This window comes from Oncorhynchus mykiss, chromosome 2, assembly GCF_013265735.2.
Source record: "Oncorhynchus mykiss isolate Arlee chromosome 2, USDA_OmykA_1.1, whole genome shotgun sequence".
NCBI lineage: Eukaryota > Metazoa > Chordata > Actinopteri > Salmoniformes > Salmonidae > Oncorhynchus > Oncorhynchus mykiss.
In genome coordinates this window covers 98,642,588-98,658,872 of record NC_048566.1, presented here as the reverse complement: position 1 = coordinate 98,658,872, position 16,285 = coordinate 98,642,588, and the positions used below count along the sequence as shown (strand labels likewise).

The window sequence follows — 16,285 nt, the reverse complement described above, 5'->3', positions numbered from 1 at the left end:
GTCTACCCCTAGTGTCTGGTCTACCCCTAGTGTCCAGTCTATCCCTAGTGTCTGGTCTACCCCGAGTGCCCAATCTACCCCTAGTATCCAGTCTACCCCTAGTGCCCAATCTACCCCTAGTGTCCAGTCTACCCCCTAGTGTCCAGTCTATCCCTAGTGTCTGGTCTACCCCTAGTGCCCAATCTACCCCTAGTATCCAGTCTACCCCTAGTGCCCAATCTACCCCTTGTGTCCAGTCTACCCCTAGTGTCCGGTCTACCCCTAGTGTCCAGTCTACCCCTAGTATCTGGTCTACCCCTAGTGTCCAGTCTACCCCTAGTGTCCAGTCTACCCCTAGTATCCAGTCTACCCCTAGTGTCCAATCTACCCCTAGTGTCCAGTCTACCCCTAGTGTCCAATCTACCCCTAGTGTCCAGTCTACCCCTAGTGTCTGGTCTACCCCTAGTGTCTGGTCTACCCCTAGTGTCCAGTCTATCCCTAGTGTCTGGTCTACCCCTAGTGTCCAGTCTACCCCTAGTGTCCAGTCTACCCCTAGTGTCCAGTATACCCCTAGTGTCCAGTCTACCCCTAGTGTCTGGTCTACCCCTAGTGTCCAGTCTACCCCTAGTGTCCAGTCTGCCCCTAGTGTCTGGTCTACCTCTAGTGTCCAGTCTACCCCTAGTATCCAGTCTACCCCTAGTGCCCAATCTACCCCTAGTATCCAGTCTACCCCTAGTGCCCAATCTACCCCTAGTGTCCAGTCTACCCCTAGTGTCCGGTCTACCCCTAGTGTCCAGTCTATCCCTAGTGTCTGGTCTACCCCTAGTGTCCGGTCTACCCCTAGTGTCCAGTCTATCTCTAGTGTCTGGTCTACCCCTAGTGCCCAATCTACCCCTAGTATCCAGTCTACCCCTAGTGCCCAATCTACCCCTAGTGTCCAGTCTACCCCCTAGTGTCCAGTCTATCCCTAGTGTCTGGTCTACCCCTAGTGACCAATCTACCCCTAGTATCCAGTCTACCCCTAGTGCCCAATCTACCCCTAGTGTCCAGTCTACCCCTAGTGTCTGGTCTACCCCTAGTGTCTGGTCTACCCCTAGTGTCCAGTCTATCCCTAGTGTCTGGTCTACCCCTAGTGTCCAGTCTACCCCTAGTGTCCAGTCTACCCCTAGTGTCCAGTATACCCCTAGTGTCCAGTCTACCCCTAGTGTCTGGTCTACCCCTAGTGTCCAGTCTACCCCTAGTGTCCAGTCTGCCCCTAGTGTCTGGTCTACCTCTAGTGTCCAGTCTACCCCTAGTGTCTGGTCTACCCCTAGTGTCCAGTCTACCCCTAGTGTCTGGTCTACACCTAGTGTCTGGTCTACCCCTAGTGTCTGGTCTACCCCTAGTGTCTGGTCTACCCCTAGTGTCCAGTCTACCCCTAGTATCTGGTCTACCCCTAGTGTCCAGTCTACCCCTAGTATCCAGTCTACCCCTAGTGTCCATTCTACCCCTAGTGTCCAGTCTACCCCTAGTGTCCGGTCTACCCCTAGTGTCTGGTCTACCCCTAGTGTCCAGTCTACCCCTAGTGTCCAGTCTACCCCTAGTGTCCAGTCTATCCCTAGTGTCCAGTCTACCCCTAGTGTCCAGTCTACCCCTAGTGTCCAGTCTATCCCTAGTGTCTGGTCTACCCCTAGTGTCCAGTCTATCCCTAGTGTCTGGTCTACCCCTAGTGTCTGGTCTACCCCTAGTGTCCAGTCTATCCCTAGTGTCTGGTCTACCCCTAGTGCCCAATCTACCCCTAGTATCCAGTCTACCCCTAGTGCCCAATCTACCCCTAGTGTCCAGTCTATCCCTAGTGTCCGGTCTACCCCTAGTGTCCAGTCTATCCCTAGTGTCTGGTCTACCCCTAGTGTCTGGTCTACCCCTAGTGTCCAGTCTATCCCTAGTGTCTGGTCTACCCCTAGTGCCCAATCTACCCCTAGTATCCAGTCTACCCCTAGTGCCCAATCTACCCCTAGTGTCCAGTCTACCCCCTAGTGTCTGGTCTATCCCTAGTGTCTGGTCTACCCCTAGTGCCCAATCTACCCCTAGTATCCAGTCTACCCCTAGTGCCCAATCTACCCCTAGTGTCCAGTCTACCCCTAGTGTCCGGTCTACCCCTAGTGTCCGGTCTACCCCTAGTGTCCAGTCTACCCCTAGTGTCTGGTCTACCCCTAGTGTCCAGTCTACCCCTAGTGTCCAGTCTACCCCTAGTGTCCAGTCTACCCCTAGTGTCTGGTCTACCCCTAGTGTCCAATCTACCCCTAGTGTCTGGTCTACCCCTAGTGTCCAGTCTACCCCTAGTGTCCAGTCTACCCCTAGTGTCCGGTCTACCCCTAGTGTCTGGTCTACCCCTAGTGTCTGGTCTACCCCTAGTGTCCGGTCTACCCCTAGTGTCCGGTCTACCCCTAGTATCTGGTCTACCCCTAGTGTCTGGTCTACCCCTAGTGTCCAGTCTACCCCTATTATCCAGTCTACCCCTAGTGTCCAGTCAACCCCTAGTGTCCAGTCTACCCCTAGTGTCTGGTCTACCCCTAGTGTCCAGTCTACCCCTAGTGTCCAGTCTACCCCTAGTATCCAGTCTACCCCTAGTGTCCAGTCAACCCCTAGTGTCCAGTCTACCCCTAGTGTCTGGTCTACCCCTAGTGTCTGGTCTACCCCTAGTGTCCAGTCTACCCCTAGTGCTTCACCCTCTGAACCCCTTTGTCTCCTCCTCCTCATCTCTCATTCCTTTTCTTTTCTCTCACTCTTCTTTTAATGTCTCCTTCTCTTCTCCTCTCTCCATCCCTCCTACAGAATGACACGTGGGGCCAGCAGTATTCCTATGCCCTGTTCAAGGCTATGAGTCACATGCTGTGTATCGGGTACGGTATGTACCCTCCTGTGGGCCTGGTAGACGTTTGGCTCACCATCCTCAGTATGATCGTGGGAGCCACTTGCTATGCCATGTTCGTAGGCCATGCTACCGCTCTGATCCAGTCACTGGATTCGTCCCGACGTCAGTACCAGGAGAAGGTGAGTGACTGCTGGACTCCGAGTCCGATGGTCTGGCCTTGCCTTCTCAGTAGTGAGGGCCTGAGAGAGAGAGAGGGAGAGAGGGAGAGAGGGAGGGAGGGAGGGAGGGAGGGAGGGAGGGAGGGAGGGAGGGAGGGAGGGAGAGAGGGAGGGAGGGAGGGAGAGAGGGAGGGAGGGAGGGAGAGAGAGAGAGAGAGAGAGAGAGAGAGAGAGAGAGAGAGAGAGAGAGAGAGACAGAGAGACAGAGAGACAGAGAGAGAGGTGGATGGGAAAGGCGGAATTAGACAAATCTTCCATCGTTCACTTCTACTCTCCATGGGAAATTAATGGTGTGTTGAATTATCTGCAACTAGTGGACATACCCTCACTCTCCACGTAATACCCTCACTCTCCACGTAATACCCTCACTCTCCACGTAATACCCTCACTCTCCCAATATGGATGAAAATAACCTCAAATTAAAGCTGCCAGTCTGCACTGTCCAAATCATTGTATCATGTCAAATCCAAAGCGCTGGAGTACAGAGCCAAAACAACAACACATTGGTCACTGTCCCAATACGTCCATTATGTATTACCCCTGCACATTGACTCAGTACTGGTACCCTGCACATTGACTCAGTACTGGTACCCTGCACATTGACTCAGTACTGGTACCCTGCACATTGACTCAGTACTGGTACCCTGCACATTGACTCAGTACTGGTACCCTGCACATTGACTCAGTACTGGTACCCTGCACATTGACTCAGTACTGGTACCCTGCACATTGACTCAGTACTGGTACCCTGCACATTGACTCAGTACTGGTACCCTGCACATTGACTCAGTACTGGTACCCTGCACATTGACTCAGTACTGGTACCCTGCACATTGACTCAGTACAGATACCCTGCACATTGACTCAGTACTGGTACCCTTCACATTGACTCAGTACTGATACCCTGCACATTGATTCAATACAGGTACCCTGCACATTGACTCAGTACTGGTACCCCTGCACATTGACTCAGTACTGGTACCCTGCACATTGACTCAATAATGGTACCCTGCACATTGACTCAGTACTGGTACCCTGCACATTGACTCAGTACTGGTACCCTGCACATTGACTCAGTACTGGTACCCTGCACATTGACTCAGTACTGGTACCCTGCACATTGACTCAGTACTGGTACCCTGCACATTGACTCAGTACTGGTACCCTGCACATTGACTCAGTACAGATACCCTGCACATTGACTCAGTACTGGTACCCTTCACATTGACTCAGTACTGATACCCTGCACATTGACTCAATACAGGTACCCTGCACATTGACTCAGTACTGGTACCCTGCACATTGACTCAATGCAGGTACCCTGCACATTGACTCAATACAGGTACCCTGCACATTGACTCAATACAGGTACCCTGCACATTGATTCAATACAGGTACCCTGCACATTGACTCAGTACTGGTACCCCTGCACATTGACTCAGTACTGGTACCCTGCACATTGACTCAATAATGGTACCCTGCACATTGACTCAGTACTGGTACCCTGCACATTGACTCAGTACTGGTACCCTGCACATTGACTCAGTACTGGTACCCTGCACATTGACTCAGTACTGGTACCCTGCACATTGACTCAGTACTGGTACCCTGCACATTGACTCAGTACTGGTACCCTGCACATTGACTCAGTACAGATACCCTGCACATTGACTCAGTACTGGTACCCTTCACATTGACTCAGTACTGATACCCTGCACATTGATTCAATACAGGTACCCTGCACATTGACTCAGTACTGGTACCCCTGCACATTGACTCAGTACTGGTACCCTGCACATTGACTCAATAATGGTACCCTGCACATTGACTCAGTACTGGTACCCTGCACATTGACTCAGTACTGGTACCCTGCACATTGACTCAGTACTGGTACCCTGCACATTGACTCAGTACTGGTACCCTGCACATTGACTCAGTACTGGTACCCTGCACATTGACTCAGTACTGGTACCCTGCACATTGACTCAGTACAGATACCCTGCACATTGACTCAGTACTGGTACCCTTCACATTGACTCAGTACTGATACCCTGCACATTGACTCAATACAGGTACCCTGCACATTGACTCAGTACTGGTACCCTGCACATTGACTCAATGCAGGTACCCTGCACATTGACTCAATACAGGTACCCTGCACATTGACTCAATACAGGTACCCTGCACATTGACTCAGTACTGGTACCCTGCACATTGACTCAGTACTGGTACCCTGCACATTGACTCAGTACTGGTACCCTGCACATTGACTCAGTACTGGTACCCCGTGTATAAAGCCGAGTTATCGTTTCTCATTGTGTATTTATTCCCTGTGCTATTATTTTTCTATATTTTTCTCTCTGCATTGTTTGGAAGGGCCCGTCAGTCAGCATTTCACTGTTAGTCTACCTGTTAGTCTACACCTGTTTACGAATCATGTGACGAATACCATTTGATTTGATTCATTTGATTTGAGTATTGTCGTGTCTTTGTCTATGCCGGATTAAGTGATATGACATGCTATTCTATAAAATCCTTTCTCCGTAATTAATATTACCTGATTGAGCTAATCATGTCATTGTAATTAACTAGAAAGTTGGGGCACCACGAAATAATATTTATAGAACTGTTATCTTCCGAATAAACTCTTAAAGATCTAGTTATATTTTACATCAATAGCAGTCAATATTAATCGTCACCTTATTTCAGTCTCATCTGAAAGTTGTAAATTCTTGGTTATCTTCACGAACCCTGGCTAACAAGTTGAATCAGCAATACAAAATTGGGATTAATTATTTATTCACTAAATACCTAACTAATCACACAGAATTACATATGCACAGAATAAATCATACATTGATTACAAACGATGTCATAAAGGGAAATGTCCCTAGTGGACGGAACAGATATGACAGCTGGTTACACAAAAGAAAAGGGTCTGGGTTTGAGTGAAAGAGGGGGAAGACTGAGGAACAAAGGGAAGAAGCTGTGCTATCGTAAATACAGTATCTTATGCATTCTAAATTACCGCCCATTTGGAAAAGGAAAATGCAATAAATATTTACTCTGAGCTGCGCATCGGTAGGTTGGTGGTAGATGGAAGGCCGTGTTGCCCAACCGAGTCCTTTGAAGAATGTCTCTGGCGGTAAATTGGATACGTTGTAGTAATGTCATTGTGTGGTAGAAGGGATACTCTGTCTGTTCTTTCCTAGCCCACGTTTGCAGCTGCTGTTGCTAACTCAACGGCTAGGAGGTATCACTTCTGTAGTAACTAAGAGTTCAAGGTTCATACCATTCGCAACAAAAGCTCACGCTGATGTTGGCTTCGTTCTGTAGTTATTATCTGAACCATTCTGACATCGGACCGTCGTCCTCACATCCTCGGAACAGCAAGTTATTTGCCCTTTTAACGCAGAGGCTGCAGCCCTCACGTACTTGGAACAGGAGGTTACATTTTCGTCAAGGCTTTATATAGTGGAGCGAGAAGGGTGTGTCTGAAAAGTTTTATAACCCATGTCTCTTTCACAGGGGCGGGCCACTGATTGAGCAGAGCCCTAAACTTATGAAAACCCAAATCTCTCATTTGGAAGCTAAAATTACATTTCATCTCTTCACCAATAATTTTATATTCAAACATTTACATTGAAAAAAAATTCCATGTGACTCCGATAACTACAATGTGCAGACTTTCCACTGTAGAGTTTATGTTATCTTATCATTGATGAGAATGTCTCAGATGACAACCGAACTGACATCATATTCATTAAGTACCACTGCATATGTTCAATTGTTCGGATTACCAGAATATAGTTCATTTCCCCCCACCTACTGATGTTCCCAGAATCTCTAGGGTAGAGAGAGGATAAAGGGGGGGAGAGGTATTTATGACTGTCATAAACCTACCCCCAGGCCAACGTCATGACAGTATAAACAGGTGGAGCAGTACATGCCTTTTTAATTAATCAATCAATTAATCAACTAATCAATTATCTTTGTCTACAGTATAAACAGGTGGAGCAGTACATGCCTTTTTAATTAATCAATCAATGAATCAACTAATCAATTATCTTTGTGTCTACAGTATAAACAGGTGGAGCAGTACATGCCTTTTTAATGAATAAATCAATGAATCAACTAATCAATTATCTTTGTGTCTACAGTATAAACAGGTGGAGCAGTACATGCCTTTTTAATGAATCACTGAATCAACTAATCAATTATCTTTGTCTTGTACAGTATAAAAAGGTGGAGCAGTACATGCCTTTTTAATGAATCACTGAATCAACTAATCAATTATCTTTGTCTTGTACAGTATAAACAGGTGGAGCAGTACATGTCCTTCCACAAGCTTCCTGCCGGCATGCGGCAGCGGGTCCATGACTACTACGAACATCGCTTCCAGGGCAAGATGTTTGACGAGGAGAGCATTCTGGGGGAGCTGAACGAACCGCTCAGAGAGGTCAGTGTTTGTGTGTGTGTGTGTGTGTGTGGGTGTGTGTGTGTGTGCGCGTGTGCGTGACGTCAGACACAATATCATGATAATAATAACCTTCGCTGAGTCCCAAATGTCACACTATTCCCTTTCTAGCCCACAGGGCTCTGGCATGTAGTGCACTACAGTATGTAGAGGATAGGGTTCCATTTGGAACTCAACCCCTATGACTGCAGTTATTTATCACCCTAATGATGGCAGGGCGTGATGCCTTCATCTCATTGGCTAGTAGATAGGACACATTCGGACTTTGTTGAGGCACGTATCCGTTCAATATTCTGTGTAGCACCCTATTCCCTATTTAGTGCCCTACTTTTGATCAGGGACCATTAGGCTCTGGTCAAAAAGTAGTGCACTACGTAGGGAGTCATTTTGGACAGGGTTTATGTTTGCTGCAAATAAGGGACATAGTGTATTTTACCTTTATTTAACTAGGCAAGTCAGTTAAGAACACATTCTTATTTACAATGACGGCCTAGGAACGGTGGGTTAACTGCCTTGTTCAGGGGGCAGAACGACAGATTTGTACTTTGTCAGCTCGGGGGATTCGATCTAGCAACCTTTACGGTTACTGGCCCAACGCTCTAATCACTAGGCTACCTGCCTACAAAATGTTTATCATGATACCACTTGTGTAAACAACGATCGAATTGTATAATGTAGATCTGACAACCTATACATATGATATATACCAATAGATCTCTTGTTCATACGTCTCTTAGAAGTGTCCAAATGTTTATCACGATACCACCTTGCTAGTGTCCTGAATCTTATTCTCTTTACGGAACACTTTTTTTTTTTTGTGTACTTAAAATATAGTTTTCTTCTATTTCATGATTTCTGTCTTTGCAGGAGATCGTCAACTTCAACTGTCGTAAGCTGGTGGCTTCGATGCCTCTGTTCGCCAACGCCGACCCCAACTTTGTGACGTCAATGTTGACCAAGCTGCGTTTCGAGGTGTTCCAGCCCATGGATAGCGTTGTTATGGAAGGGACCGTCGGCAGAAAGATGTACTTCATCCAACACGGGGTGGTCTGCGTCATCGCCAAGGGCAACAAAGAGACCAAGCTGTCTGACGGGTCCTACTTTGGAGGTAGGAAAGATGTCACAGAGCCTCTGTTACAATATCCACACACACCGGCCAAACCCGGACGACGCTAGGCCAATTGTGCGCCGCCCTATGGGACTCCCAATCACGGCCGGGTTGTGATACAGCCTGGAATCGAACCAGGGTCTGAAAACACAATAAAACATGATAAAAACACAAGAAAACACAAGAAAAACACAAGAAAACGCAATAAAACACAATTAAAACACAATAAAACAGCAAAAAATATATTAAAGTTTGAATGTGGACGGTGTCAATACCTGCCCCTGGGGGACCCCACATCGTGTCAATACCTGCCCCTGGGGGACCCCACATCGTGTTAATACCTGCCCCTGGGGGACCCCACATCGTGTCAATACCTGCCCCTGGGGGACCCCACATCGTGTCAATACCTGCCCCTGGGGGACCCCACATCGTGTCAATACCTGCCCTTGGGGGACCCCACATCGTGTCAATACCTGCCCCTGGGGGACCCCACATCGTGTCAATACCTGCCCCTGGGGGACCCCACATCGTGTCAATACCCGCCCCTGGGGGACCCCACATCGTGTCAATACCCGCCCCTGGGGGACCCCACATCGTGTCAATACCTGCCCCTGGGGGACCCCACATCGTGTCAATACCCGCCCCTGGGGGACCCCACATCGTGTCAATACCCGCCCCTGGGGGACCCCACATCGTGTCAATACCCGCCCCTGGGGGACCCCACATCGTGTCAATACCTGCCCCTGGGGGACCCCACATCGTGTCAATACCTGCCCCTGGGGGACCCCACATCGTGTCAATACCTGCCCCTGGGGGACCCCACATCGTGTCAATACCCGCCCCTGGGGGACCCCACATCGTGTCAATACCCGTCCCTGGGGGACCCCACATCGTGTCAATACCCGCCCCTGGGGGACCCCGCATCGTGTCAATACCTGCCCTTGGGGGACCCCACATCGTGTCAATACCTGCCCCTGGGGGACCCCACATCGTGTCAATACCTGCCCCTGGGGGACCCCACATCGTGTCAATACCTGCCCCTGGGGGACCCCACATCGTGTCAAAACCCGCCCCTGGGGGACCCCACATCGTGTCAATACCCGCCCCTGGGGGGCCCCACATCGTGTCAATACCTGCCCCTGGGGGACCCCGCATCGTGTCAATACCTGCCCTTGGGGGACCCCACATCGTGTCAATACCCGCCCCTGGGGGACCCCACATCGTGTCAATACCTGCCCCTGGGGGACCCCACATCGTGTCAATACCTGCCCTTGGGGGACCCCACATCGTGTCAATACCTGCCCTTGGGGGACCCCACATCGTGTCAATACCCGCCCCTGGGGGACCCCACATCGTGTCAATACCCGCCCTTGGGGGACCCCACATCGTGTCAATACCTGCCCCTGGGGGACCCCACATCGTGTCAATACCCGCCCCTGGGGGACCCCACATCGTTCCGGGATATTCGTTTGATTTATTTATGGAATTTATTTGACAGAGACATTTGCCATTAATCAATATTTCAGTGTTCACCTAATATCAATGTTAATGTACCAGCGTTATCCAAGTAGGCAGATTTAGCTACATTTGGATCATAGTCCCTGGAGATAGAATGTTGTCGAAACGTAATCCCCGGGTGACCTCACATGGGTGCTGGAGGTTCCGGGGGAGATTCCCAGGGATGTTCTTCTCCGGACATAATCCATTGATTCATTAGATGAATTGATATGACTCTGTGTTACAGACAAGACAATCATTTATACCAATCATCTCACAAGGGCTTTTGGATTTAGTTAAGGTTGAGCTTTGTGACGGAGTTGTTTCCACTGTGTCTATTAAACTGTAACATGAGAATATGATCCATTCAACGTGAAGATTAAACCTGAAATGTGTGTTATGTGTCTGTGCACTGTGTTGAACAGGAATTCATGATAAGCAAAAGATTTGAGAAATCGAATAAATAAATAGATTAAAAAAACGAAATAGAACTAAAGGAGGCCAGAAAGAGAGAGAGAGACACAGACAGGCAGGAAGGCAGGCAGGCAGGCAGGCAGACAGACAGGGTCACGTACAGACAGACAGACAGACAGACAGACAGACAGACAGACAGGGTCACGTACAGACAGACAGACAGACAGACAGACAGACAGACAGACAGACAGGGTCACGTACAGACAGACAGACAGACAGACAGGCAGGAAGGCAGGCAGGCAGGCAGGCAGACAGACAGGGTCACGTACAGACAGACAGACAGACAGACAGACAGACAGACAGGGTCACGTACAGACAGACAGACAGACAGGGAGGGAGGGAGGGAGACAGGGAGGGAGGGAGACAGCTTCCCTTGATAATACTCCCACATTGTTTTTATTTTGCTGATCTGACGATAGAAGGACCAGACGAGGTCACGTGCAGACAGACAGGGAGGGAGACAGACAGACAGACAGACAGCTTCCCTTGATAATACTCCTACATTGATTTTTACTAGAACGGAGCTTGGGTTGTTTTTATTGTGCTGATCTGACGATAGAAGGACCAGACGAGGTCACGTACAGACAGACAGGGAGACAGACAGACAGGGAGACAGACAGACAGACAGACAGACGGAGCTTGGGTTGTTTTTATTGTGCTGATCTGACGATAGAAGGACCAGACGAGGTCACGTACAGACAGACAGGGAGACAGACAGACAGACAGACAGACGGAGCTTGGGTTGTTTTTATTGTGCTGATCTGACGATAGAAGGACCAGACGAGGTCACGTACAGACAGACAGGGAGACAGACAGACAGACAGACAGACGGAGCTTGGGTTGTTTTTATTGTGCTGATCTGACGATAGAAGGACCAGACGAGGTCACGTACAGACAGACAGGGAGACAGACAGACAGACAGACAGACGGAGCTTGGGTTGTTTTTATTGTGCTGATCTGACGATAGAAGGACCAGACGAGGTCACGTACAGACAGACAGGGAGACAGACAGACAGACAGACAGACAGCTTCCCTTGATAATACTCCTACATTGATTTTTACTAGAACGGAGCTTGGGTTGTTTTTATTGTGCTGATCTGACGATAGAAGGACCAGACGAGGTCACGTGCAGACAGACAGGGAGGGAGACAGACAGACAGACAGACAGACGGAGCTTGGGTTGTTTTTATTGTGCTGATCTGACGATAGAAGGACCAGACGAGGTCAGAACATTAAGTCCTCCATCGGCTGAATTAGTCCAGAAAACACTGCTCTTGTTTTGTGTGTTTGATCATCATATGATCATTTATTCTGACTCCCTGTCCTCTGGTGCGTAACAGTACAGTACATGGAGCCCAACACAAACAGCTCTGTTTCCTAATGAGAATATCAGACGTTTTGTAAACGTTTATTTTGGAAATCAAATACTCATATTGTATAATGTGTTTTACATAGAAATAGGACATGACAGTGCTCCTCTCCTCAATATCAAAAAATATATTTCATGCTACATGTGCGGACAAAACAAAAGCCAAGTGGTCGGTTGACGTCTAGGACTGAATCATTCTTCTTTTCCCTGCAGAGATCTGCCTGCTGACTCGAGGCAGAAGAACGGCCAGTGTTCGCGCTGAGACCTACTGCCGGCTGTACTCTCTGTCTGTGGACAACTTTAACCAGGTCCTGGAGGAGTACCCCATGATGAGACGGGCCTTCGAGACCGTGGCTCTGGACCGGCTGGACCGCATAGGTGACAACTTTACAGAGGGCCATCAACCTAGGATTGGTTTCCCAAAGCCTTCGTAGCTACAGTAGTATGATATTCCTCTCAAGAACCTCTCAAGAACCTCTCAACAACCTAACACAATTTGTAAAAATTAGGCATATTGCTGTTCTCCCAAAGTGTGACTGTTCCGGTCACTGTGCCACTCACTGTGCCCGTCACTGTGCCAGTCACTGTGCCTGTCACTGTGCCTGTCACTGTGCCCGTCACTGTGCCAGTCACTGTGCCTGTCACTGTGCCAGTCACTGTGCCAGTCACTGTGCCAGTCCCTGTGCCAGTCACTGTGCCAGTCACTGTGCCAGTCCCTGTGCCAGTCACTGTGCCAGTCCCTGTGCCAGTCACTGTGCCAGTCCCTGTGCCCGTCACTGTGCCCGTCACTGTGCCAGTCACTGTGCCAGTCCCTGTGCCACTCACTGTGCCAGTCACTGTGCCCGTCACTGTGCCAGTCACTGTGCCAGTCACTGTGCCAGTCACTGTGCCAGTCCCTGTGCCAGTCCCTGTGCCAGTCACTGTGCCCGTCACTGTGCCAGTCCCTGTGCCAGTCACTGTGCCAGTCCCTGTGCCAGTCACTGTGCCAGTCCCTGTGCCAGTCACTGTGCCCGTCACTGTGCCAGTCCCTGTGCCAGTCACTGTGCCAGTCACTGTGCCCGTCACTGTGCCAGTCCCTGTGCCAGTCACTGTGCCCGTCACTGTGCCAGTCCCTGTGCCAGTCACTGTGCCAGTCACTGTGCCAGTCACTGTGCCTGTCACTGTGCCACTCACTGTGCCAGTCACTGTGCCTGTCACTGTGCCAGTCACTGTGCCTGTCACTGTGCCACTCACTGTGCCAGTCCCTGTGCCAGTCACTGTGCCAGTCACTGTGCCAGTCACTGTGCCAGTCACTGTGCCACTCACTGTGCCACTCACTGTGCCAGTCACTGTGCCTGTCACTGTGCCACTCACTGTGCCAGTCACTGTGCCCGTCACTGTGCCAGTCCCTGTGCCAGTCACTGTGCCAGTCACTGTGCCAGTCCCTGTGCCAGTCCTAGAGCAGCTCTACTGCACTATAGGTTATCTCTGTACTGTTCTTAATGCATTTTAATTATAACCTGGAAGGATTTTAACTGGCTGAATATGTGAAAAGAAAGTGTGAGAATTAAATTCAGGCAAGCCGATGGGGATCTCTTATGTCAGCACATTTGACTGTTTTAATTTCAGAAGGGGAGAGATATCTCGTTGCCCTGAGGTGAAAGCATTGTGTAAAAAAGGCCCTCATTTAGCTGTGGTTTAATGGATGACAGGCAGGGTTTGATAAGCCCTACTATGGTGTGCAGAACCAAGGCCTCTCTCTAATTCTCGTTCTCTCTAATTCTCATTCTCTCTAATTCTGGTTCTCTCTAATTCTGTTTCTCTCTAATTCCCGTTCTCTCTAATTCTCGTTCTCTCTAATTCTCGTTCTCTCTCATTCTGTTTCTCTCCAATTCTGTTTCGCTACAATTCTGTTTCTCTCTATTTCTGGTTCTCTCTAATTCTGGTTCCCTCTAATTCTGTTTCTCTACAATTCTGTTTCTCTACAATAATTTTTCTCTCCAATTCTAGTTCTCTCTCATTCTGTTTCTCTCCAATTCTGTTTCTCTCCAATTCTGTTTCTCTCTAATTCTGGTTCTCTCTCATTCTGGTTCACTCTAATTCTGGTTCTCGCTAATGATGAATCAAATATGACAGCCACACCCAAAGATGACTGCAACAGATACACATACTAATCTTTCTCTCTTTGACTTTCTTCTCTACAGGAAAGAGGAACTCTGTGCTCCAACACAAAGTCACCCAGAACTCAGGAGCTGTGAACCTCCTAGAGAACGCGATCATCCAGAGGATTGTACAACAAGACCGGGACATGGCCATCCAGAGCAACATCTCTCTCCTGTCCCTGGATGCCGACGCCCCATCTCCCACCTCAACCCCGGGGGTCATCTGGGCTCCCTTGGTCCAGGGCCCCCTCCAGACCGCTGCAGCCACAACCTCTCTGGCTCTGGCCTTCTCCCACTCCCATCTCCACGCCCAGCTCCCTCCGATCCTCTTTCACCGTCCGCTCTCTGTCTCCGAGTCATTCAAGGATCCTAGAGGCCACCGTCTGCAGAGGGGCATGTTTGTGGGCGTGTCCAGTGGCTCCGGGGCTGCGCCTCCGGACAGTTCTGTGATGTTTCGTTCTGGAGTGGACACTCCAATATTAGCCTCGCTCCGGGCGCAGCATTTAGTCTCCACAGCCTCCTCCATGTATCCTCTGTCACCTCTGACCTCCATGTACCATCCCACCTCCTCCATCACCTCCACCGACATCCAGGCTCAGCCCAGCAGAGCCTCTCCCTTCCCCCTGGGCCAGGCCTCCATCCGGGAGTATCCACCCTCCTCCTCCACCTCCACCTGCATGGCGCAGCTCCAGCACCACCACCCATACGGCCCACCAGGGACCCACCAGCAGGAGGCATCAGGGAGGCCCACCATGGGCACGCCGAGATACCCAGCCCACTCAGCCCCCTCTGGTTCCACCCTAAGCCCTCTCATCTGTAGCCCTGTCAGCCCCATCCTGAGCCAGCTACAGAACTCTCACACTACCAGCGCTCAGCAGCAGCAGCAGCACGTCAAGATGGGACCTGGTCATCAGGAGAGAGCAGGCCACCTCCTCCTCCCCCACTGTCCCTACACGACCACAAGCCCTAGCAACCCCACCCAGCACCACAGCTCCAGTGGGTTTCTATCTATATCTATCCCAGAACAGGCCAGCGTTGGGGGTGTTGGAGGTGTTGGAGGCGTTGGAGGTGTTGGAGTCCCATCCTCCCTGGTGCATCACAGTCTGGCAGGCCTCCACCCCGGCCTCCACCCCGGCCTCCACCCCAGTCTCCTCCCACAGGTTCTCCCAGAGCACTCTGCTCATTCTTCCCACTTTGCCCTGGCCTCGCTGGCCCAGTACGGGTCAGGGGATGGCTCCCCGGCCTGTACCCCACCGGTAACACACAGCCCCACCATCCAGAGCCCGCTGACAGGCAGGACGGTGCTTCAGCTCCACAGCCAGCTCCACAGCCAACCCTCCAGCGCCAATGGCTCTCACAGCTCCCTCACCCCACAGACATCATGCCCTCCCCAGGTCGATGGGAGAGGGCAGAGAGCAGAGTCTCTGGTGGATCTCTTCACGCAGGATGTCAGGACTATTTCCACTGTTTCCACCTCGGGCTCACACACCTATCTACCCCAGGAAGGGGCTCTCTCCATACCGCCTCTCTCCATATCTTCAGGGGGGGGGCTTGGTTCCTCCCTCCCCATGGTGGATGGCAGCAGTAATAAATGGTACAGCCCCACCCCAGGGCACGCCACTCCTCTGAGTCACTACACTCCCATGGGATCGGAACCTCCAACTGCCGTGAGCCAAGAAGCACCGAACTCTTCGCATCCCAACCGCAGTCGTCCTGTTACATCCGGGGCAGATTACACAGTCTCCAATCTCCCTTCCAACTTGTGAGGTTTAAAAACACCCTCCTGCGATGCTTGAACTATGGGGAAATTGTCTTCCTTATTGGCATTGTGTTTTTTTTAATTGCTAGTGTAGGTTTTGTATTATTTAAGGATGGTGTGAGGGATATATATATATATATATATACGTATCTATATTGCAGGAAAAAGACTTAATATGAAATATGTATTTTTTATGCAGAGTGAAAGAACAGAGTGAGTTCCCAGCGGGCGAAACCAGTTCTGGTTGTAAACAATTGGTAATGATGTCATTTCAGCCATCTTTGCCCACTGGGTTAAGTATTTTTCTACAGTACAATGCTACTACTGCTACTGTACTATGTTGAATGTGGAGGTACTGTACCAATATGGATTGCTGGATAATATTAAACCGCAAGAAAATATATTGACC

General features: G+C 50.0%; 1 protein-coding gene across 1 annotated transcript in view; it reads left to right on the top strand.

Moving 5' to 3' along the window:
- The window catches only part of LOC110502529 (potassium/sodium hyperpolarization-activated cyclic nucleotide-gated channel 3-like), a 46,147-nt gene extending 30,264 nt beyond the window's left edge, over positions 1–15,883 (top strand). The window contains exons 4-8 of the mRNA XM_021580609.2: positions 2,794–3,012; positions 7,364–7,510; positions 8,396–8,636; positions 12,190–12,354; positions 14,160–15,883. Coding sequence (XP_021436284.2) covers positions 2,794–3,012; positions 7,364–7,510; positions 8,396–8,636; positions 12,190–12,354; positions 14,160–15,883 — 2,496 coding nt within the window. The remainder of the gene's footprint in view (positions 1–2,793; positions 3,013–7,363; positions 7,511–8,395; positions 8,637–12,189; positions 12,355–14,159) is intronic.
- The last annotated feature ends 402 nt before the right edge of the window (positions 15,884–16,285 follow it).